General features: G+C 36.4%; 1 protein-coding gene across 1 annotated transcript in view; it reads right to left on the bottom strand.

The window, feature by feature from the left end:
- The window catches only part of THSD7A (thrombospondin type 1 domain containing 7A), a 388,294-nt gene that overhangs the window by 221,814 nt on the left and 142,047 nt on the right, over positions 1-24,433 (bottom strand). Inside the window, exon 2 of the mRNA XM_081800925.1 lies at positions 10,997-11,828. Within this exon, the coding sequence (XP_081657051.1) occupies positions 10,997-11,828 (832 nt within the window). The remainder of the gene's footprint in view (positions 1-10,996; positions 11,829-24,433) is intronic.

Below are 24,433 nucleotides of genomic sequence, written 5' to 3'. Positions count from 1 at the left end.
CCTGTTCTACATTCGTTCTGATGTTTCCGTATGAACGGATTTCTAGAACATGTCAAAATTAACTTAATTTCTGCCAGGAAAGATATATGGGATTTCATAGCCACAATTTTAGATATGGTTTTGGTTCAGAATTCTTAGGAATCACAAAACGTGGAAGGCTCTCAGAGATATTTCGCCTTCCTCCTTCCCCTGCTCATCACTGACTCCCTTCACACATACTTATACCCGAGAAAACAGAGTCCCAAAAATCCTTGTTCAACATTGTGAAGCCATGGATAAATAGGTTTCCCTATTTTATTACTTATTTCTTCTAATTATCTATTACTTAAATTCTCCTAATTACCTATTACTTAAATTCTCTTATTGATTCAGCCAGGTTTTTGGTTGTTGTGTTTTATTTATTTATTTATTTTACTATTATAAAGCCAGTAGCTTTATATTCACTTAAAGAGAAGGATGGAGTAGTTAACAGCTAGTGTTCTAAGGTAAAATAGGAGTTAGGCACAAAGAGACTGTGTTGAGAAGAAATACAATTTTATCTTAACATATAATTTTGAAGATGAAAGGGTATGTCAGAAAAGTATAAGTTTAGGAGAAAAATGCAGAAAGCTATTTGAAAGTATTAGTCACTACTATCTGAAATACGAGACTGAATTTATATAAAGACTTAAGAGGAAAAATATAATTGATAACAAATGATAGAAAAAGACTCCAGTGTGCCATTTTTTCCAGGGATACTAGATTATTTTCCTCTTCATATCTTAGCCAGTTGTTTTTTAAGATTTTTTTTTAAGAACAGTTTTAGGTTTACAACAAAATTAAGAGAGAGGTATAGAGATTTCCCATACACCCTCTGTCACCCCAGATGCATAGCCTCCCCCATATCACATCACTCATTTGAAAAACTCCATAATCAATCAAAATCCATGCTTTACATTATAGTTAACTTTTGGGGTTGTACATTCTACCGGTTTGCACAACTATATAATGGCATATGTCCATCATTATAAGATCCTACAGACTATTTTTACTCCTCTAAAAGTTATCTGTGCTGCCCCTACTCATTTCTCTCTCCTACCTAACACCTGGCAACACTGTGTAGATATTGTGTGGATATAAGTTTTCAGTTCCTTTGGGTAAATGCCTAGGAGTGTGATTGCTGGATGATATGGAAGTATGATTAGTTCTATAAGAAACCTCCAAACCATCTTCCTAACTGGCTATACCATTTTGCATTCCCACCAGCAATATTCATTCTTGTTGCTTCACATCCTTATCAGAATTTGGTATTTTCAGTGTTCTGGATTTTTGCTATTCTACCAGGTGTGTCCTGGTATCTCATTGTTGTTTTAATATGCATTTCTCTGATGACCCCTGAGCATTTCTTCATATGCTTATTTACCATCTGAATTTCGTCTTTGGTGAGGTTATGGTCTTTGGTCCATTTTTTTTTTTAAATCAGGTTGTTTTCTTATTGTTCAGTTTTAAGAGTTCTTTGTGTATTTTGGATAACAGTCTTTTATCAGATGCGTCTTTTGCAAATATTTTCTCAGTCTGTGGCTTGTCATTCTCTTGCCATTGTCTTTTGCAGAGCAGAAGCATTTAATTTTAATGAAGCACAATTTATCAATTATTTCTTTCATAGATCATCTTTTGTGTTGTATCTAAAAAGGTGTCATCATGCCCAAGGTCATCTACATTTTATATTACCTTTTAGAAGTTTTATAGTAGTTTTGCCTTTTGCATTTAGGTCTATGATGCATTTTGAGTTCATTTTTGTGAAGGTTATTAAGGTCTCTGTCTAGATTTTATTTTGTGTGTTTGGATATTCACTTATTCCAGCACTGTTTGTTGAAGAAACTCTCCTTGCTGCATTCTATTGTCTTTGTTCCTTTGTCAAAGGTCAGTTGACTGTATTTATGAGACCTAGTTATTTTTTGCCCTTATATATTTGTGCCTAAAATAAATGTCTGCCTTACTGAGTTATCTAGAAACTGCATAGATAGATCTGGGTTTTTTCTTTTTGTTTTTTGTTTTGGCTTAGCCAACATAAATCTGTTTTAGATCCCAATTCTGTCTTAGTCCCTCAGGAATGTACCAAGTGGAATTTCCCATACTTCCTGGCAGCGTTTCCACTGGATTTATAATTACAATTAATTGCCTTTGTCAAACAATACACCAAAACAAAGCATGTTTAAATGGAAGATACTTTCCAAAGTAGGCACGACTTTCACTAAATGTTTCTGGTATTACTTAGAGCAGATTTTATAGTTCTTCCTGAAACATGTTATGTCTTTGATATGCAGATTCAGGACTTTATTTCAGGAAGAGGCGATGTAGGACAGCTAAACTTTCCAGAGGTGAAGGCGGCTCATAGCAAAGCCTTAAATCTCAGGCTATGCTGTTGCAATCTGGAGACGTCTGCCTCCTCTACCCCCTTTCTTCTCCACTTCATCTTTGACAGCTTCTCTCAGCCAGGAGACCCAGGAAGTTACATTCTGGCTGAATTATTCTCCAGCTACACTTCCCCTGTGATTCTGGGGTGAAGAACTGGCTCTTAAGGGACCTTCCTCCACATTCCCTGTTGCTTGTCTGTGCTCTCCTCCCACCCACCCCCAACTGAGATAATCCAATGAAAAGATCCTTCAATAAGCCTTTCAGGATTGTATCCCAATTACTTTAAAGGAATCTCTTTCAAGCCTCAAGTCCTAGATTTCTTTCCTTTTTCCATTTTTTTTTTTTTTTAACTGTATGTTGAAGAGCTTGTCTCTTTTAATGGCATTTCTGGTGAGGGCAGGACAGTGGAATAAAACTGCCTTTACTCTCTCATGTTTGTCTAGAAATCAATTACTGCATTGGACTGAATGTGTGTGTCCCTTCAAAATTCATATTTTGAAATCTTAACCCCTAATGTGATAGTATTAGGAGGCAGAGCCTTTGAAAGGTGATCAGGTCACAAGGTGAGCCCTCATGAATGCGATTAGTACCCTCATAAAGGGACCCCAGAGAGCTCTCTCCCACTCTGTGCCATGTGAGGATACAATGAAAAGCCATTAGTCTGCAACCCAGAATGGAGTTTTCAGCAGACAGCGTATCTCCTGGCACCTTGATCTTGGACTTCTTAGCCATCAGGAAAATGAGAATTAAATTGTGTTGTTGTTTATAAGTCACCTAGTCAATGGTACTCTGTTATAACAGCCCTGACTGATATACATACTTCATTTGCTAATAACTACATATTCCATACAGGGAAGCACTGTGATTTAAGTAGTCCTTTTATTGGTGGAATTCAGATTGTTTTGCTGTAGTGAGAGTTGTACATTTATCTAGAAGAAATTCATAGTAATAGAATCACTGACAAAGGTAGTGTCCATTTAAAATTTGGATACATATTGCAAAATTATTTTTCAAATAGGTTGTACCAATTTTTGCCCCACCAAGAATATGTCTGTTTTCCCCAATTCTTTAATATTAAATACTATTATTAGTAAAATATCCAGTCTCAGACTTCTATCCTTAGAAAGACCTGCTTGCAGGGTTGGCCCTTGGCAGGCATCTGGGAACTTAACTGGTCAACAGTTTTCTACACTGTTAAAAAATTTTCTCTGAATGAGAAAACTGCTATAAATGTTCATTATGCTCAATTTGTTTGTATAAACAATGTGGTTCACAGTGAATATTTGCTTTCCCTCTGGGAGTTTGGGATTTTTGCATATGCTAAGCAGAGGGTGCCCAAGTGATCAACCCCCAATAAAACTTTAGGACACCGAGACGCTAATAAACTTCCCTAGCAGATAATGCCTTGCACAATTTGCTGTAACTCTTCTTTGGAGGAATTAAGTCTAGGCTATGAATTTCCACCTGGAGAGGACTCTGGAAGCTCCAAATTTCCAGGGGAACCTCATACAGTTTCCTTCGGACTTCTCCCCATGCACATGTTCCTTTATGCTTTTGCTTTGTATCCTTTCACTGTGATGAATCTCAGACATAACTAACTATATGCTGAATCCCATGAGTCCTTCTAGTGAATTACCAAAACTGGAAGCTTAGTGATCCCTGACACATTATTAAACTTTTTATTTACTAATCTGAAAGGGTGAAAATGGGATTAAACATTGTTTTTGTATTTAATTATGATTGAGGATTAGCATATTTTCTGTGACCTGAACCTATACTTGGCTGATTTTAATCCATTTTGATTTTTAGAGCAGTTATAGGTTCACAGCCAAACTGAGTGTAAAGTACAGAGAGTTCCTATAAACTTCCTGCGCTCATACATGCAGAGCCTCCCCATCATCAACATCACTCACTAGAATGGAACCTACATTAATATATCATAATCACTCAAAGTCCTCAGTTTACACCACAGTTAACTCTTGGCATTCTAAATTCTATGGGTTTGGGCAAAAGTAAAATGGCATATATCTATCAAAATATCATACAGAGTCATTTCATTGCCCTAAAAAATCCTTTGTGTTCCCTCTGTTCATCTCTCCCTTCCACCTAAACCCTGACAACACTGCTAATTCTTTCCACTGTCTCTGGAAAAGGGCTTTGCCTTTTCCAGAATGCCATATGGTTGGAATCATACAGTATGTAGCCTTTTCTCTCAGTAATTATGCATTTAGTTTCTTCCATATCTTTTCATGGCTGGATAGCTCATTTCTTTTTAACACTGAATAATATTCCATTGTCTGAATGCGATACAGTTTATTGATTCATCTTCTGAAGGACCTCTTGGTTGCCTTCAAGTTTTGGCAATTATGAATAAAGCTGTTAAACATCTCAGTGTAGATATTTGTGTGGATATAGGTTTTCAGTTCCTTTAGGTAAATATCACTGAGCACATTTGCTACATCATATGGTAAGGAGTGTGTTTAATGTTGTAAGAAACTGCCAAGCTGTCTTAGAAAATGGCTGTAACCACTTCGCATTCCCACTAGCAGTGAATCAGCATTCCTGTTGTTTCACATTCTCACCAGAACTTGGTGTTGCCAGTATTCTGGTTTTTGGCCACTCTTAACAGGTGTGTAGTAGTATCTCTCTGTTGTTTTATTGTGTATTTCCCTGATAACCTATGAAATAAAGTATCTTTTCATATGCTTGTTCGCCATTTGTAGGTCTTCTTTGGTGAGGTGTGAAGGTCTTTGGCACATTTTCAGGTTGTTTTCTCATTGTTGAGTTTCAAGAGTTTTTTGGCATATTTTGGATACTAGTCCTTTATCGCAAGTGCCTTTCACAAATATTTTCTACTAGTCTGTGACTTACCTTTTCATTCTCTTGATCCTTTGCTTATTTTCAATTAGGTTTTGATCTTTTTCTTAATATTATGGGTTCATATGTATTAAGAAAATTAGTTCTGGGGCGCCTGGGTGGCTCAGTCACTAAGCGTCTGCCTTAGGCTCAGGTCATGGTCCCAAGGTCCTGGGATTGAGCCCCACATCAGGATCCCTGCTCAGTGGGAAGCCTGCTTCTCCCTCTCCCACTCCCCCTGCTTGTGTTCCCTCTCTTACTGTGTCTCTCTCTGTCAAATAAATAAATAAAATCTTTAAAAAAAAAAAAAAAAGAAAATTAGTTCTTTGCCAATTATATGCTCAAATATTTTTTTCTCAGTTTGCTACTCGGGTTTTAACTTCATTAATATTTTTCTTGAGCAAAATTTACTCTTTTTTAAAAATGTAATTGACGGGGCATCTGGGTGGCTCAGTCATTAAGCGTCTGCCTTCGCCTCAGGTCATGATTCCAGGGTCCTGGGATCGAGCCCCACATCAGGTTCCACGCTCAGCGGGAGGCCTGCTTCTCCCTCTCCCACTCCCCCTGCTTATGTTCCCTCTCTCACTGTCTCTCTCTCTGTCAAATAAATAAAATCTTTAAAAAAAATGTAATTGACTATTTTCCTGCATGATCTCTCCATTCTGTACCCTAAAGTGTCCTTGTTTAAGATTTAAAAATTTTACCATTTCTTCTAATATTATAAAAACAAATTTTAAGAATTGCATATATACCTGGGCTTTGCTTTGGTATAACAAGTGCCAAAACATACAATTCGTCTTTTTTTTTCTTTCACAATTCTTCGTATTCCTTTACATGGCAAAGCAATTGCCCCCAAACAAAGCAAATTAATTAATTTCCCCCCAAACTGGAAATGCTCCTTCACCATAGGCAACATTTTACAGGGTTTTGCAGATCTTATTTCTACACCCCATTCTATTTGACCCTGATTATTCATGCAAGAACATAAATTTACCGTTACCATTTTTATAGACTAAAATGCATTTAATTATCTTGGGACATTAGTTTTCTCTCTCTACTTTTATTTTTCAAAAGTTCCTTGGCCTTTCTTATATGCTTATTTTTCCCTTATAAATTTTACAGTAACAGTATTGGGACAATTTGGTATAGGCACACCTCTTTTTTTATGTTTCTAAGTCTGGTGTTCTACGCAGAACTTTTTTTTTTTTTTTTTTTTTAGATTATTTATTTATTTATTTGAGAGAGAGAATGAGAGACAGAGAGCACGAGAGGGAAGAGGGTCAGAGGGAGAAGCGGACCCCCCCGCTGAGCAGGGAGCCCGATGTGGGACTCGATCCCGGGACTCCAGGATCATGACCTGAGCCAAAGGCAGTTGCTTAACCAACTGAGCCACCCAGGCGCCCTCTATGCAGAACTTTTATAGTTCAGTGTGTCTACAGATTTCGTCTTTTTAAAAAATCTTTTAAAAATTTTATTTAAATTCAAGTTAGTTAACATATAGTGCTTTATGAGTTTCAGGGGTAGAATTTAGTGATTCATCAGTTGCATAGAACACCCAGTGCTCATCACATCAAGTGCCCTCCTTAGTGCCCATCACCCAGTTATCCCTTCCCCCCCCTTCCCCTCCAGCAACCCTCAGTTTGTTCCCTATTGTTAAGAGTCTCTTATGGTCTATGGTCTTTTTTACTTTTGTAAGTGCAGTATTTTAATCTTTTGTTTCCACCATAATGTTTAACTAATTGTTATTTGCATCTAGGAAATATATTGATTGTTTTGATATTATTTTTGTGTCCATCCACCGCTCCCCTCATTGAGTTATTTTATTGTTTATATTTTCAATTGATTCTCTTGAGTTTTCCAGTGTACAGTCATAATATCTGGAAAAAAAATCTTAAGTTTTCCACCTGCTTTCCAATTTTCACTTCTTTCTCTTTTCAACTACATTAACTAGTACTTAGAGATCAATGTTAACTAAAAGTGGAGTTAATGTGCTGTCCTGTCTTATTTTTGACTACAACAGAAATGCTTCTAGGGTTTCACAATTTGAGTATTGCGCTGGCTTTCAGTCTGATGTCTCTTCGTCTTTCCTTATAAAAATTATTGTACACCAGTTTTGGGGGCGCCTGGGTGGCTCAGTTGTTAAGCGTCTGCCTTCGGCTCAGGTCATGGTCCCAGAGTCCTGGGATTGAGCCCCACATCGGGCTCCCTGCTCCGTGGGAAGCCTGCTTCTCCCTCTCCCACTCCCCCTGCTTGTGTTCCCTCTCTCACTGTGTCTCTCTCTGTCAAATAAATAAAATCTTTAAAAAAAATTATTTTACACCAGTTCTTCCATGAGGACATGATTTCAACCTCTTCTAGAAGAATATTACCTGTGTGCAATTTCAATCTGTGGATTAAAGTCTTAATTTCAGGAAAGTCTTCTATTATATGTTTTGTGGGGTTTTTTGTTGTTGTTATTTGTTTTTTCTGGTCCTATCTTCAAGAACACCAGAGTTTCATGGAGTGATCTTCCTTGCTTGTTTCCATATCCATCATTTTTTAAAAAAATTAGTTTACTTGGGCGTTCTCAAATTGTTCTCTATATCACTGACTCCTCTTCACAAGATATTTTTCCACTTTTTATTGCTTCTAATGTAAATTCCATTTCTTTTTCTTGTTTCTAATTCCCCTCCATTTCTTTTTGGCACCCTGCCAAATCACTCATTCAATTAATGAGTTAAGCTCATTCAATTTTCTTAGCTCCTCATTCTGCTTTTGGTTCAGAAACACCATATTTCCTTTACTGTCTCTGATTTCTTGGAGAACTGCTTGTCCTTACTTTCGTATCAACTCTTGGCCTGGGGCAATACTCTACTTAAGCTTGGCTGAAATTCACTGGTTCATAGGGAAGCCCCCTGTGTCATGGTGTGTATGTGTAGTGATTTAGAATTCTCGTCCACTGGTTATCAAACTTTAATCCCTCAATCCATCAAACTGGCAGTCCTTTCTTGGCAGTAATGGCATAGTGAGTTTCTTGTTCAGTTTTGTCTATTATGCCATCTGTTTTCAAACAAACTCAAAGATGCTTCAGCAGCCCTTTCTTTTAACACAGATCATGCCATACTAAGGAGATGTCATTGGCTGGCCCTCACAAAGTTCAGCCTACTCAGAGATTTTGAGTATTTACAAAAGGTGCAAAGACATAACACCCTTCTAAGTTTCTTCCTTTGGTTAGGTTTAATTTTGCCACATTCTCTAAATCTCTGTCATTTGTGGTTTGAGACTGTGACTGTTTCCTATTGTCATGAAATAACAGACTTTTCATTTGTATTTTTCATTATTATTGATTTTCATGTTTGAAAGCAAAAAGAAGGCCAGATTTATCATCTGAAACTTGGAAGTTCTAGCAGTAATTCTGCTACAGTTATATTTATTTTCCTATGAACTGCTTCCCTAAGATTCTTAGGTTTATTTAGCTAAATTAATTTTGTCACTCTAACAGATGTTTTTAGCCTTATTAAATGATTATTTTATCCTCTGACATGACAAAATTGTTTCTGAATCTGATATAAGGTGAAAGACTTAAATTTGATCATCAAGTCTGTGCTCTGTGGCCCTCTGCTTTGTTGGTGTTAACTATTTACTCTTTATTTCACTAGCTTCACTGATGTGGTGCAACGTTTGAGCAAAACCTAGGTCAAAGTACCTGATTCTTATCTCTTCTTCACTAAGACTTTAACTGTCTTAATCATATGTATTTATCCATATATATTCTTATGTATAATTCTTACATGCAAGAAATATTAATAACCAATTTAAATTTAACCTATACCCTAATAAGTTATATTAGGATATTTCTAATAGAATATAAGAACTTGACAAATGATCTACAAATTTTTAAATGTGTTTGCTTATTTCAAACAATCAAATGGGAATATTAGGCTCTATGGCTCTATGCAGTGGTAGGTACTATCCTAATTACACTTTTAATTGAGTGGTCAACATTAAATTAAATGTCTACAGCATGTTAACTTGGTGACAGCAGGATACAACTCAAGTTGCCTTGGAGGTTCATTTAATTACTTGGTGGGAGCCAAGTAACTAATATAACTATAATATTTCAGGAAAAGAAATGAGGAAATCAGCTGAATAAGGATAGTCAGAAAAGAGTAAAACAGGGATTGAAATGAAAACTCACATGATACAGAATCAGAGGTGAACACATGTACATACGCATACTCTTAAGGAGTTGTAGGGAACCTGGAAGATGAAGGCAGGAGATCAAGCAACCACTAATGAGACCAAGAAAGGAGTTGGACTGATGTCACTAGATGAAGAAAAAGCAGATTACTGTGTGGCCGAGAGAAAATACAACTGTGTAAGTACAAAGAGGGGAGGGACTAGCACATATCCTAAAAATGGCGACCGGAGCAACACTATGCTGAGAAAAATTATTGTCTAGATATATCAATTGTTTATTTGTTTACTCATTTCTTTAAACTATATCCTGTACTAAAAAGGCTTTCAACCAGCTTTCAAAATCCATGGATGGCAAAATCACTAGGTAAGAATGAGTGAAAGGAAATCATGGTAAGAAAAAGATGAAGACAGTGGGGTATGTCGGTGAGCAACACACTTGCCCCACAGTCCTATTCATGCTCCCAGGAGCCAAAGCAAACAGGAACAGGTGATCCGTTACAAGGTTTCCAGGACCATAAGGAAAGCAACCCAGCTGCTCACCAGGAGCACACGGGTTGAGGCTTCAGTGAAATTTATCTTATGTGTTTTTAATCAAGAGAACAGACTGCATGATGGAGTAGATGACACTTTCAATGTCATTTTTACAATAAAGATGATATAAAATTCTGAGTGATGTTACCATAATTTCACTCAGTTCAGTCCAAACCATAACTGCATAAATAGTACCAAAAAAGCAATTATGCAAATGATCCAGATAAGACACTCCCAGATGGTCTGGCTTATCCAAGAGCAAAATTTAGAATATCCAGAGAACATCATATCCTTTAGATAATCCTCAATGAATAATCCTCAATGAATATTTTCACAACAAATAAATCACACATGAGAAAGCCTTTCATAACATAGTCATTATTTACCCAGAGATCATTTGACATATAATTTGTCTAGAACATGCAGCCAATTAATTACATATTTTCTAAACTAGGCTACTCATGATTAAATAATGTCTACTTACCTTAGTTTCTTCTGGTTCCCCTTTTTCCCTCTAGGGAGATTTATTCCATTTTATAAAATGTGAATTATTCTTAGGTATAGCTCCCTGGGTGGTTGCTTAGATTTTTTGTATAGGGTAATTCTGAAAATGTTATAAACTTGGAGAGATTACAAGTGTGCTTTATTCTCACTAAAATAAGTATCTGAATTCAAAACCCCCAAACTGTACCTTCTAAGTAAGTTTTCTTTTTCCCCCATTGTAGGTGGAAACAGCACGACTGACCTAAAAAAGTAGTAATACCTCATGGAGAAGAGCTCATGATAGATCTTTGACAGGAACATTTAAATGAACTCTAGGAGTAGAGTGCCTAAACATGAGCAAAACAGAGATCATGTCAGGAAACCCACAAAAGCTTAAGTGCCTTAAAATAGAACATGTTATACTTGCGGGTAGCTCATTCTAGGTTGTGCACATGTGAATCTCGGGACTTAGTACAGCAGAGCCTTAAGTACTTTCTAGCCCATGGCCTTGACAGAGAGCCACCCCCAGTTAATGGTTATAAAATGTTACCTCAAATCAGCAGCCTTCCCCGTCTTGTTAGTACACATAACCTCTCTGGTCTGATATCCAATCTGGATGTCCCAATATTTATTCTCTTGTCGGTTCTGTCTGTTTCTGTTTCTCTTTTTCTTAATAAGTTCCCGGGCTTCTGGATCCTTCACTCCTTTTCCTCGGTCCTTTTCCCGTTCTTTATTCTTCCCACGTCTCCTTGCTTGTCTTACTTGTCTCGAATGGGGCATCGAGCACGAGCTCCAGGGACCCACATGCAAGCTGTACATGCTCTCTTCATCTTCGCAGGGGCTGGACTGGCACACCTGAAACTCCGTCAAGTTTGGGCAGCTGGAACCTCCAAACTGGGGGGGTGCTACCACGTGACGCGTCCGGTGCTGGAGCCCGCTGCCACACGTCTTGGAGCATTCGGACCAGGCAGAAAACTCAGACACAATGCAGTCTTGCTGGCAGGGGATGAGGCAGGCCTGTTCCAGGAGAGGTTTGGGCTCAAAGTACTCACAAATGATATCCTCTGCAGGAATGTCCTTCTCTTTCTGGATGCATGTTATCTCTCTCACCTGAATGCCTTCCTCCCCCTTAATGCACTCAAGGGGTTTCTCCAGGCTTTTTGAAATCACAGGCTGACACTGATTCCAAGGTCCCAGGCTCCAGTCATACAACTCTTTGTGCCAGTCACACACTTTGAAACAGATCTGCTGGTTACTGGGTCTCTCGGCCGGCTTACAGTTTGTATGTAATGTCGTCCAACCTTCCACATGAGCACACCACACAGCCCGGGTCTGAATGCCTCCTGGCCCACATTCATCTCCCATGCATCGGCCCCATGGACCTGAAAATGATACAAGAGTTAACAGTGCCACTAGAAGAAAACCATAAGTTACTTCACTTTCCAGAAAGGCATTTCAAGATCTAGTACATTAACTTCCCTGAAGTGTTATAAAGTAGGTCTCTGCACATGAGTGTCAGAAAGTAATGATCTGTACTCGGTATTTTTGCAAAAGGATAAGTGTGTCAGAGGGTCTATATAAGGTAACTGCTGGGACAAGTTCACTTTGGGTCCTTGTGGGATTAAAAGTTTGCTTTTTTTCATTTTCTTAATTTTAGATAGAGAACCCTTGCTCAGAAAGGACATCAGAAATTAGCAACAGTGAAAACACATCACCCCTGCCTCGTAACCATCGAATCCATGTCAGTAGCAGGCTAACGAAGTGGTCCCTGGTGAAGAACTCCATCTCCTACAGGCTTTTCTTCTTCTGAGCAATTTAAGATTCTGGAGAACGTGTTCTTTTCTACCTCATTTTCTAATGCTCTACCTACTATGGCTGCAAGAGTCTAGTGGGTGTGTATGTGTGTACTGATGGAAGTGTTCACTCACTGGTAACCAAAGTTAGGAAGGGAAAAAAAGCTTTTAAGCACATTCTGCCTTTATTTTATTTTTTTAAGATTGTTTGTTTGTTTGTTTGTTTGTTTGACACAGAGAGAGAGAACGCGCGAGCATAAGCAGGGGGAGCAGCAGAGGGAGAGGGAGAAGCAAGCTTCTGGCTGAGCAGGGAGTCCAATGCTGGACTTAATCCCAGGACCCTGGGATCATGACCTGAGCTGAAGGCAGATGCTTAACGTACTGAGCCACGCAGGTGCCCCAAGCATATTCTGCCTTTAAATTTAACTCCTATATTAACTTTTTTTCTCATCTCCCCAGTGAAGAATAAAGACAGGCAAGAGAATTAACATTTAACTAAAGGACTTCTGTGATTTTTCTGAATGTTGAAGGGTTCTTTGGAGTTTTATCAATTTATTTATTTCCTAAAATAGAAACTATTTGGGATTATAGCACTGTTCTATGGAATACTTAAGTCAGTGGCTTTAGTATGACGTGTGAGCTTTTTACCTTAGAATCTTTCTTAGCATAAATTGAAACCTACTTATTTGTACATTTCTTTTTTTTTTTAAAGTACAACAGGATTTTCAGCACTTTGAAAGACATCTCAATTTATGAAATTGAGAATTACATTATTTTGGAATTTTAAAGAAATGTAATGATCATATATAACTACATGATTTTCAAAATATGGTCCATGGAACTCAAGGAATTATTTGATGTAGAGCCATCTCCAACAGGTTGTATTGGAAGGTGAGGACTACTCAGTATATAGGATTGGGCTCTAAAATCCCCAACCCTACTCCACTGCCCTTCTCCATCATTCCTGTTTCTATAAGAGAAGCTCCATTATTATTATTTTTAATATACATGCTGAAATTATGCATAAGATATTGTCTGACAAGAGGCTTCTACTGCTGAAAAGTGAAAACCATGAAATGAAACAGATTCACTCTTTAGATGAGGAAAACAGGTGACAAGAAGAGGAAGTGATTGGCCAAGTTCACATCTTGAATGAATAACAAAACCATCCTGGATTTCAGATTCTTATTCTTTTAATTTTATGATTTATCCTATAGTTTAGAGATTGAGACTTAGATGTTCCTATGCAAAATGATTAATCTAGAAAGAGTAAAACAAGAAGACTGTGTTCATCATGTGTAAACATTTAATTTTAACTAGAAACATGTTTACAATTCGAGGATGCCAACGTTATTACAAATGGAATAATGGAGTTGTAAACAGGATACTATTTTCAGTCAATCTATTAACTAATCATTATTGCACAAAAATAAGAATTGGATATTTGGCATATCCATATCATTACTTTATGAAGTTCACATATAAAGAATTATAAGGGTTTAAAATACATTTAGGGAAATAGTGCTGATGTCAAAACTTTATGAGCTAAGTAAGTCAGTGCGTTTGTTATACCTGTCAATATGCAATATCTGATTGTATTTTCATTTTAGTTTTAAAGGAAAACTAAAGAAAATAGGAAGGAAAATACATATTCATAAATGTGTTGATGGTCTTAGAGATTTTCTAAATATTCAGTTTGGGAATACTAGGATACTTCTCAATAAGGGAATATAATATGTATAACATTTTAGAATTAATTCCACATATCTTTGGTATTTTTTCCTCCTCCCTACTATGTTTAAATGAAACCGTAATCTTTATTTCCCACTCTAAGCACAGAATATAAAGGTACATTTATGTTGGACCAAGTTAGTAGCAAGTTAAATGCCATTAGGTCTAAATTTCAAAATATAAGTGTCTTGAAATAACTCAGAGTCTAAATCCCAAATGCAATTCAGGAGAACTCCATGATATTTTATTGTTTTCCAATCTCTGATATTAATTATGAGATTATACTAATGAATCAGACTAGGACTATTAAGAAACTAGGCTTTTTTAAAAAAGTTTTTATTTAAATTTCAGTTAGTTAACATACAGTGTAATATTAGTTTCAGAAGTGCAATTTAGTGCTTCAATACTTACATATAACACTCGGTGATCAGCACAAGTACACTCCTTAATCCCTATCACCCCCCACCCACTTTCCCTCTGGTGAGCATCAGTTTGTTCTCCAGAGTTAAGAATCTGTTTCTTGGTTTGCCTCTCTCTCTCTCTCTTCTTTCCCTATGCTCATTTGTTTTTTTTCTTAATTCCACATATGAGTGAAATCATATGGTATTTGTCTTTCTCTGACTTACTTCACTTCGCACAATATTCTCTAGCTCCATCCATGTTGTTGCAAATGGCAAGATTTTATTCTTTTTTTATGGATAAATAATATTACATTGTATATATAACCACATCTTTATCCATTCGTCAGGCAATGGCCATTTGGGCTCTTTGCATAATTTGGCTACTGTAGACAATGGTGCTATAAACATCGCGGTTCATGTATCTCTTCAAATTAGTATTTTTGTATTCTTGGGTAAATACCTAGTAGTGCAATTGCCTCTTTGTAGGGTAGTTCTATTTTTAAGTTTTTGAGGAACCTCCACACTGTTCTCCAGAGTGGCTGCAACAGTTTGCATTCCTAACGACAGTACAAGAGGGTTCCCCTTTCTCCACATCCTTGAAGTAGGGTTAGAGGGAACATACCTCACATAACAAAGGCCATATAGGAAATGCCCACAGCTAATATCATCCTCAGTGGGGAAAGACTGAGAGCTTTTCCTCTACAGTCAGGAACAAGACAAGGACATCCACTCTCACCACCGTTATTTAACATAGCTCTGGAAGTCTTAGCCACAGCAATCAGACAACAAAGGAAACAAAAGGCATCCAAATTGGCAAAGAAGAAGTCAAACTTTCACTCTTTGCAGATGACATGATGTTTTATATAGAAAACTTGTAAGACTCCACCAAAAAACTGCTAGAGCTGATACACGAATTCAGTAGAGTTGCAGGATACAAAATCAAAGTACAGAAATCCATTGCATTTCTATACATCAGTAATGAAGCAGCAGGAAGAGAAATTAAGGGAGGCATCACAGTTCCAGACTTCAAGTTATACTGCACAGCTGTAGTGATAAAAACAATATGGTACTGGCACAAAAACAGACACATAGATCAATGGAACAGAATAGAACACTCAGAAATGAACCCACAGCTATATGGTCAATTAATCTTCGACAAAGCAGAAAAGAATATCCAATGGGGGGGGCACAGTCTCTTCAGCAAATAGTGTTGGGAAAACTGGACAGCAACATGCAAAAAGAATGAAACTGGACCACTTTCTTACACCATACACAAAAATAAATTCAAAATGGATTAAGACCTAAATGTGAGACTTGAAACCATAAAAGTCCTAGAGGAGAACACAGGGAGTAATCTCTTTGACATTGGCTATAGCAACTTCTTACTAGCTATGTCTCCTGAGGCAAGGGAAACAAAACCAAAAATAAACTACTGGGTCCTCATCAAGATAAAAAACTTCTGCACAGTGAAGTAAACTATCACCAAAAGTAAAAGGCAACCTATGGAATGGGAGAAGATCTATGCAAATGACATATCTGATAAAGGGTTAATATCCAAAATATATAAAGAACTTATAAAACTCAACATCCAAAAAATGAATAATCCAATTAAAAAATGGGAAGACATGAACAGACATTTCTCCAAAGAAGACATCCAGATAACCAACAGATACATGAAAAGATGCTCAACATCACTCAGCATCAGGGAAATACAAATCAAAACTATAATGAGATATTACCTCACACCTGTCAGAGTGGCTAATATCAATGATACATGAAGCTAGGCTTTTATCTTCAAACTAAAAACAACAAAAAATTACAGCAGTTATAAATTTGGCACTTAAAAATATTTAATTGGACATTTAACATAGATTTAGGTAATATTATTAATGGGTGTGTTTTAACTAATTGATGGAAATTAATATTTTATTACAGAAATCTTAGATACAAAGTGTGAAATGATTTCAAGTCTGCCTGTTATTGCTGAGTAAGGAAAATACACATACCAAAACCAACCCCTAAGACTATGAAGAACTTAACACTAGATAACTATTAAGTTTGAAAATTATCCTAGAAAAGAAGTGATAAAGATATTAAACTCTTATAAACCAAGTTTTAGCTATAACTCCAGGCTTACAACTAAGTTTTTTCAAAAATAAAAGTGTGTGATGGTTTCTTTGAAAATAACTCACGGTTTGCTGACACCAAATTAGGGAGAGTTCCCATTTTATACATTCTCAGAACATGGCATATGTTTCTCATATTATGTTTATCACAACTTCAATTAACTTATTGAATAATTGTTTGCCTATCATATTAGACTGACTTTATGGCCCCTAATGTATGGAACTTTGCCTGTCTTCTGCAACATTTGGTTTGATTATGTCTTAATTTTCATGGCTGGTTTTTGAATGAACTTCCTCAACTGTTTTGCTCAGAAAAGAGAGAATTTAGTTTGCAGATCTTAATATTCAAAACATTGTATGATTGATGTCAATGCCAGTAGAAAGAAAGAAATTGAGCTCAAGAAAACTTCTATACTATTTCATATACAATGACAATAAGCATGCATTTCTAAAGTTTAGATAACTAGTAAAAACATACACTCTAAGTACAAATACAATTCCATTCCATTTCAAAAATATTACCATAGATTCCTATTAACCAGCTCTTCATAGATAACACCATTGGGTTTATTTTATTCCAAGTATATTTACATTGAGAACCAGAAGAAAATTCCATGGAGATCGACAAAAATACTCACTAGGTAAGGTAAAATAAAATGCATAAAGGCACCAGTGAAAGTAGAGGTGGCAAAATAATCACAATTGAACCTAAAAAAATTCATTCACTTTGCAGACTTTAACTGCTGTCTTATCTTTTCACTGCACCTTGGGTATTGCATGCATATCCAATTAACAGACCTCTTAAGAAAAAAGCAGATCTTTACCATTGTACACCTGATGAAGGGCTGTCTACTTCTGTCCTCTAAGCAGCCTTAAAATCATCACACACTGAACAGAAAGGGACCACATCTAAAACTGCTCTTGACAGCTAAGAATTGTTAGCCCAATTAGCTACCATGTTTCAGAGAAAACAAATGTTTCAGAGTGCAATGTGAAAGCACAATTTGCAAACTCTATCAAGCAAAATATGAAGTCCTCTCCCAAGTACAATATGAAAATGTGATATTTAACTCCTATGTCTCTGCATGAATGTTAAATTTTAGCCCCACATCTCATATTACTAGGAATGGGAAGTGGTGGTATTGGAAAAGTGGTGTGTGTGTGTGTGTGTGTGTGTGTGTGTGTGTGTGTGTGTGTGAGGATGTTTGCTTTTTAACAAGAACAGAATTTCTCTTACTTCATTTATTATTCTTGCTCATGATTATATAAAGGGAACTTGGAATCTAATTGCACAAAACAAAGGGTGGGCAGCTTTCTACTTAAGGTCTTGGATAATATCCCTTTATGAATGGAAATGTATTCCTGCATACAGATTTGTAGGATTGTGTTCATTCAGTATCATGCAAAACACTTCTAGGATGCAGGTCAATAAATATATGTAGAACACAGCTTGACAAATTTTATGTGAATTGAGAAATACTAGATATCTTATTCCACTAAAAAGAAGTTAAAGCAACTGTTTGCATGCCCAAAATATTTATGTAATTGATAGACTCACAACACAAATATTCTCACTTGGAATTGATGCAGAATTATGTTCCATAAAAACAAATTTAAATGAATGCTACTTGGCTTAGTTTTTCATAGGATAGTGATTTAAATATAATTGTTAACAAACTTTCCAAAAATGTTGATAAAACAATGAATTTATTTTTATTCCTGCTAAATAGATTCTATTCTATTCTATTTTTAAAGATTTTATTTATTTATTTGACAGAGAGAGTGAGAGAGCACAAGCAGGGGGAGTGGCAGGCAGAGGGAGAAGCAGGCTCCCAGCTGAGCAGGGAGCCAAGGCGGGACTCCATCCTGGAACCCCAGATCATGACCCAAGCCAAAGGCAGACACTTAACCAACTGAGCCACCCAGCGCCCCTTGAATAAATAAATGGCTCAGTTGGTTAAGTGTCTGCCTTTGGCTCAGATCATGATCCTGGGATCCCAGGATGGAGTCCCACATCAGGCTTCCCGCTCAGCGGGAGGCTTGTTTCTCCCTCTGACGCTCCCCCCTCTTGTGCTCTCTCTCTCTCTCAAATAAAATCTTTTTTAAAAAAGAGTTTTATTTTAGAGAGAGAAAGAGAGTATTCCCCCACAAGCAGGGGGAGGGGTAGAGGGACAGAAGTAGACTCCTCACTGAGGGCGGACTGGAAGTGGGGCTCAACCTCAGGACCCTCAGATCATGGCCTGAGCCAAAATCAAGAGTCGGACGCTTAACCCACTGAGCCACCCAGGTGTCCCTAAACAGGATTTTATAATATGTTTATTCTCTTCATGTCAGTCAAAACTCTCTATTTTAGTCTATAAAAGATGGCCTTTTAAATTTAAAATTAGTATTTTGCCCACCATATTCAATACTACTTCTAAGACTACTATATATCAAGGGCATGAGAGCAATAAAAGGTTGAGTCTATAAAAGGACACATTATTGACAGGTGGACAAGCAACTGTTCCAAAGAGCCTTATAAAAGATAAACACTATAAAAGGAGCATGAGAAAATTATGCAAACTACTTTCTGCTCTTGTTTGCTATAAAACTCTCAAATGAGCCAGTTTCTTGTTTGACTAAATATGTTTGCATCCTTCAAATGAGATAGTGCATTTTCCCTCCTGGATCTGGTTATGGAACAGCATGTCCTAGTTTACCAAGATCAAGAAATGCACACACAGCTTAGTAACATACTGGATTCAATGTCATGAATGCTGTGCAACAAACTATTTTAAAATTCGAAATTCACAGAATTTTTAAAAATTCTATTTATTTTTACTCAAGCAAATCAGTATGGAAAACCTTAGAAATTACTGCTAATGGGAAAGATAATTCCTCATAAATTCCATGAAGTAGAGGCAACTAGTCATATATTTGTTGCCATCTTCTTAGGCAATTAAAAATATATTTAAATAAATTGGGATCTTGCTATAAGTTGTTTTATATTCTGCATTTTTGCTTCACAATATGTTATAAAACAAATTCCATTTCAATAGATGTGAGGGAGGCCTCAGATACACACACCCCCCCACACACACACAGAGACTGAACCTACTAGTTACTTAATCTTGTTTGCTCCTCATATTTACACATCTATACTATGGTTGCACAGTATGTTGTATCAGTTTAGTGTGATTTATCTAACATATTCTATTTGTAGAAATTTAGGTCTTTTTTCCAATTGTTTCAAACACTATAAAGAATGCTACAGTGAACATTTATTGTTGTACACCACAGTCAGAAGTTTTGCAAATTTTCAGGTTTTTGATACATCTAGTATTGCAGAAGGGCCTACCAAAATGTATCCATTTACCCTCCCACCAGCAATTAATAAGTATATTTTTTTCCCCTGATACAGGGAAGTCTATAGATACCGACTACTGTTTCTCTGCATTTGGACTTCTACTAGAGGAACCTTATGTACTTATTTCCTCAGAGGTTCCATCCTTTGACTCTTTTGACTATAAAGGTAGTGTCCTTTAAATCCAATCCTCCCAGTCCTGTGGTTTCCAGAAAGACCTGACAGCTTTTGGAGAATTGATGATATCCTTTCCCTTTTTCAGCACTGAAACACAATTTTGCTTATTTTGTACTCATTTGGTCATTTCAAAGAATTTTTACTGTGGATAGAAGTAAACACATGGACTTAAATGTCTTGAAATAGTTTCATAGATTGGTAATCCAAATCCCTGGCATACTGTGCCATTCAATATCATACTACTTGATTTAATTATAAATACGCGTTCTGTCTAGAAGACCCCTTTGTATAGATTTATGAGCACAAAAACAGTTTAATTTTTAACAATTTACTGATCTAAAATAGATGAAAATTTCCTTTTTAAAGAAAAACAAAAGGAGAACTCATAGCTTCTCTGACTTGAGTTTTAATTTAATTTGATTTAATTTTAATTTAAAATATAACTCTCAAACGACAAATCAGTTTGGTGGATAAGAAGAGATCACTGTGAAGTCAAGCTGAGCTTTCATCTTCAATAAGTAATTAAATTTTAATAAGAAATTATATAAGAATTTAAAATTAAATGTACAAAATTAGAATAAGCTCTTTAAATCTGATGAGACAATGAATGAGGAATCAGTGATAGGATAGCTGATTTTACAGTTGCCAAATATAGTAATCTATATTCAGCCCCTATCATGTTTGATCTCTCTCAAGAAAATTACTTAGCCTCTTTGGATCCTGGTTTCCTTCATTTGTAAAATACAGTATAAACCACGTCATTAACTTTCATCGTCTTGTAACTCTATGTGAAACACAGACTAAGTTATCAATAATACAAGGAGTATTTGTGATAAAGTTGTGAAATGCTTTTTTCCTCACGCACAAAAAGACTCTCATTTTTATGTGACTTAATATTTTAAAGTCTGCATGCATCAATGATGATTTCTTTAGGCTAGACTCCATTCAAGTGAATAACTGGGTCAAAGGGTACTGAGAATTTTAAGGTTTTTAAATACATGTTGCCCAACTGATTTTTCAGAGAAACTTGTGGAAATCTAAATCCCATCATGACACCCTATCAGCACTATTACTATCTATTTTTTTTGTTACTCTGATAGATACAAATCCATTGTTGTTTGAATTGAATTCTTATTACATATGACCTTAAACATAATTATTTCCTCTTCTGTGATTTGTTCAATTAGTTTATTTTACAACAGTATTGTGGACTTTTCTTTTTATCTTGATACATTTTGTTGATGATATTAACATTTTCTATGACCTTTAAAAATGTATTTTTCTTTCATATTTTTTGTTTATGATGTTTTCTACGTTTTTAGTTTGCAAGCTTTTCACTAACACAATCTTATGTTTCTTCCATTGTTTTTAGGCTGAGAAGTATCTTCAAGTACAGAGATAGAGACGTTATTCATTTTACAAAAGTTGCATTCTCTTTATAGGTTCATTTAAAACACGTATATTAAAACTCATTAGGAATTTATCTTGAGTATGTTTAAAGGCAAACTACTGAACATTTTATTTTCTCCGTAGTTAATTTTACCAAGAATACACAAAACTATTATTTTAAGATACTACCATCAAAACATGGAAATGAGAACTGCTTAAACCTGCATCCCTAGATTTTATTGCTACCCTTCATTTTATTGTCATATTTTATTTTATTGCTATAGTTTATTTGTACAGTATACAGTGTACTTGCACATATATGATCTCTTGATTTTCACATCGTGTTAGATATGAATAGATTGTTGTACTATATGGTAGGCTCAATCTCTTAAGACTAGAGAAAAATATAAAGCCATAAATGTCCCAAATATTTCTATTGTTTTATAGGATAGCTAAACATCTCCCAAAAGAAAAGTTGTATTAGCTAAATGTGAACAATCCAGATAGGGAATTCATGTTGCCATAATGAGAATATGGCATTATATTATTATATTATTAATATATTTTATGAGAGAATTAATGAGAATATGGCATTATATTATATTATTATAAATATGGCATTATATATTTAATGGGATATTAATTTTTGAATAATATCCCATTAAAATATTGGGATGCCCAAGCTAATTTCTTAGAGAAAAGTATTCTTGAGGATGATAAACTGCAAAGTCAATATTTCCCTTCCAAGCCTTTAAAATTTGTTAGAGCTTCCACTGCAACACAACAAGATGTTACACTAATAGCGTTACTATAGATCAAAATTAAAAAGATTTGATCTGTTGCACCGCCACTCTCCACAACAATATTTAACTCCACTACCCCACTTCCCCAAAATAACAAAAGCAAACTTGAGATTTGTGTTACATTCCATTACACATGTAATTGGCAACGAAATATTTACAAAATAGGGATAGAAATTGTTAATCATAAACAAATACGTAAACTCAACAGCCAAGACATGCCAAGTCATTAATGTAGTCTTTCATACCTTGCTTTAGCAGAATGGATTTAAGGTAGCAACACCAAATTTACTCAGAGTAAATGCTCTCATTGTGTGAAACAGGTTCTTCTCCCCGCACCCCCCCCAAAAAAAAGAAAAGAAAAAGAAATATGTTCTGCCTTATCAATGATATCAAAGCATGGAGAGCAGAGTTATAAAATGATACCCTCAAAAATGTGAAATACACACAACCTTCTAAGCATATCCAACTACAGATGTTTGGTTACAATTGTCTCAAAATCAGCTACCTTTAAAGAATGTGCATATTCAACAGCCTGAGCTGAATAGCTCTAAGGGAGCTAAGTCAATAAGGCTTTTGGAGATATGGGATCACATCATTTATAATTCTTACTTCATCTCAGAGAACTCTGATATAAATAGCAAAGGAAGTCTTCATATAGCCAATCAAATTTAAAAGCCTGCTGTCTTGTCTTAGATTATCCCTAAACTAGAACTTGAAACAAAAGCTTGCAGGCAAGTAGTTTATTTTAGAAGTGATTCCACAGAGACCTCCATATAAAAGAGGTGGCTGCAGGGGAAGCGTAGGCAACATGTTTATATAATTTACTCCATCTTCTGGATTCGTATGGGCCTGATCCCAAATATCCCATTTCTGTTGTGCATGGATTTTTACTATGTGCACCCAAGCAGTTTATTTGATGAGTTTTGTAATAGCTCAGAAAAGACAACTTCAGTCAGAGTCAACTGGTGTCCAACACACAACATCTACCAGGACACAAGAGCAAGCCAGGATCTGGGTGTGTATGTGTGATATACCTTTTTTTTTCTTTTTTTCCTCCAGAAAGTAGCTCTCTGTAGAAGGCACAGTCTTGCTCCCAAACCTTAGGTATCTACGCTGCAGTTCTTCAATTAGAGCTAGCCAGAGATTGCACATGGTCATTCTATCAGAAATCGGTTTAAAAACATCAGATCTTCTGGGCCATTATGCTAAGCTGAGCTTAGCAGCTACCACAGCCTGGACCTGCCGTACAGCAGTCTCTACTGTAAGATCCAATCGAAACTGGCCATCCTCCCACCATTAAATAGACTGTGGTGGCATTCCCAAGTAAGATATATGCTGCTTTTAGAATGCAAAGAGACTGTGGGAGCCAGCCTCCAAAGATAGCCCCAGTGATCCCTGCTCCTTGGTATTCATGCCTTCTACAGTTCCCTCTAACACTGCATAGAGCTGACTTGTGGAACCACTAGCACACTGCAGAAATACTGGTAGGTGATGTAAAAGTCTAGGTCAAACAAGATATTAGGGCCTCTGACTTACCTTCTTTTGGCTAATCCTGGGAAAACTCAGCTATGATACCATGAGGACAGTCGAGCAGCCTTTTATAAAGGAACTGAGACGTCCTGCCAACAGCCATGTGATTTGAACCCATGAACCCCTTAGAATCAGATCCATCAGCACCTGTCAAGCTGCCAGATGACTGCAGGCCTGGCCAATGTCTTAACCGTAGCCTCATGAAAGAGCTGGAGTCAGAACTACCCAGGTAAGCTCCTTCCAAATTTCTGGCACACAGCCACTGTGAGACAATAAATGTTTATTGGTTATAATCTACATTTTCAAGCAATTTGTTATGTAGCAACAGTTACGTAACACAGACTATGGAACCTGGAAGAGGTATGTTGCCACAGCAAAAATCTAAAATATGGGAGGTGCATACTGGAGCAGCACAGGGCAGAAGCTGGAAGGACACTAAGGGAAGTGTTAGTAAAAGCCAGAGGTTCATTGCAAAGGCAGTTAAAAGGTAGCTTATGGTGATTACCAGGAAGGGCTTAGAAAGAAGTGAGGAGAGTATTAAAGGAAACTGAGGGGAGTTCTTGTTACATCATGGCAGAAAGATCAGCAAAACTGTCACCTAGAGTAATGTGTAAAATAGAAGATATATCTAATGAATTGGGTGATCTAAGATTTCTAGTCAGTGTACCGAGGGTGCCACCTGGTCTTTCTCATT

This window comes from Leptonychotes weddellii, chromosome 12 (genome assembly GCF_054177405.1).
Source record: "Leptonychotes weddellii isolate Sample4059 chromosome 12, ASM5417740v2, whole genome shotgun sequence".
Taxonomy (NCBI): Eukaryota; Metazoa; Chordata; class Mammalia; order Carnivora; family Phocidae; genus Leptonychotes; species Leptonychotes weddellii.
Note: the sequence above shows the minus strand (reverse complement) of the source record. Positions and strands in the feature narration are given on the sequence as shown.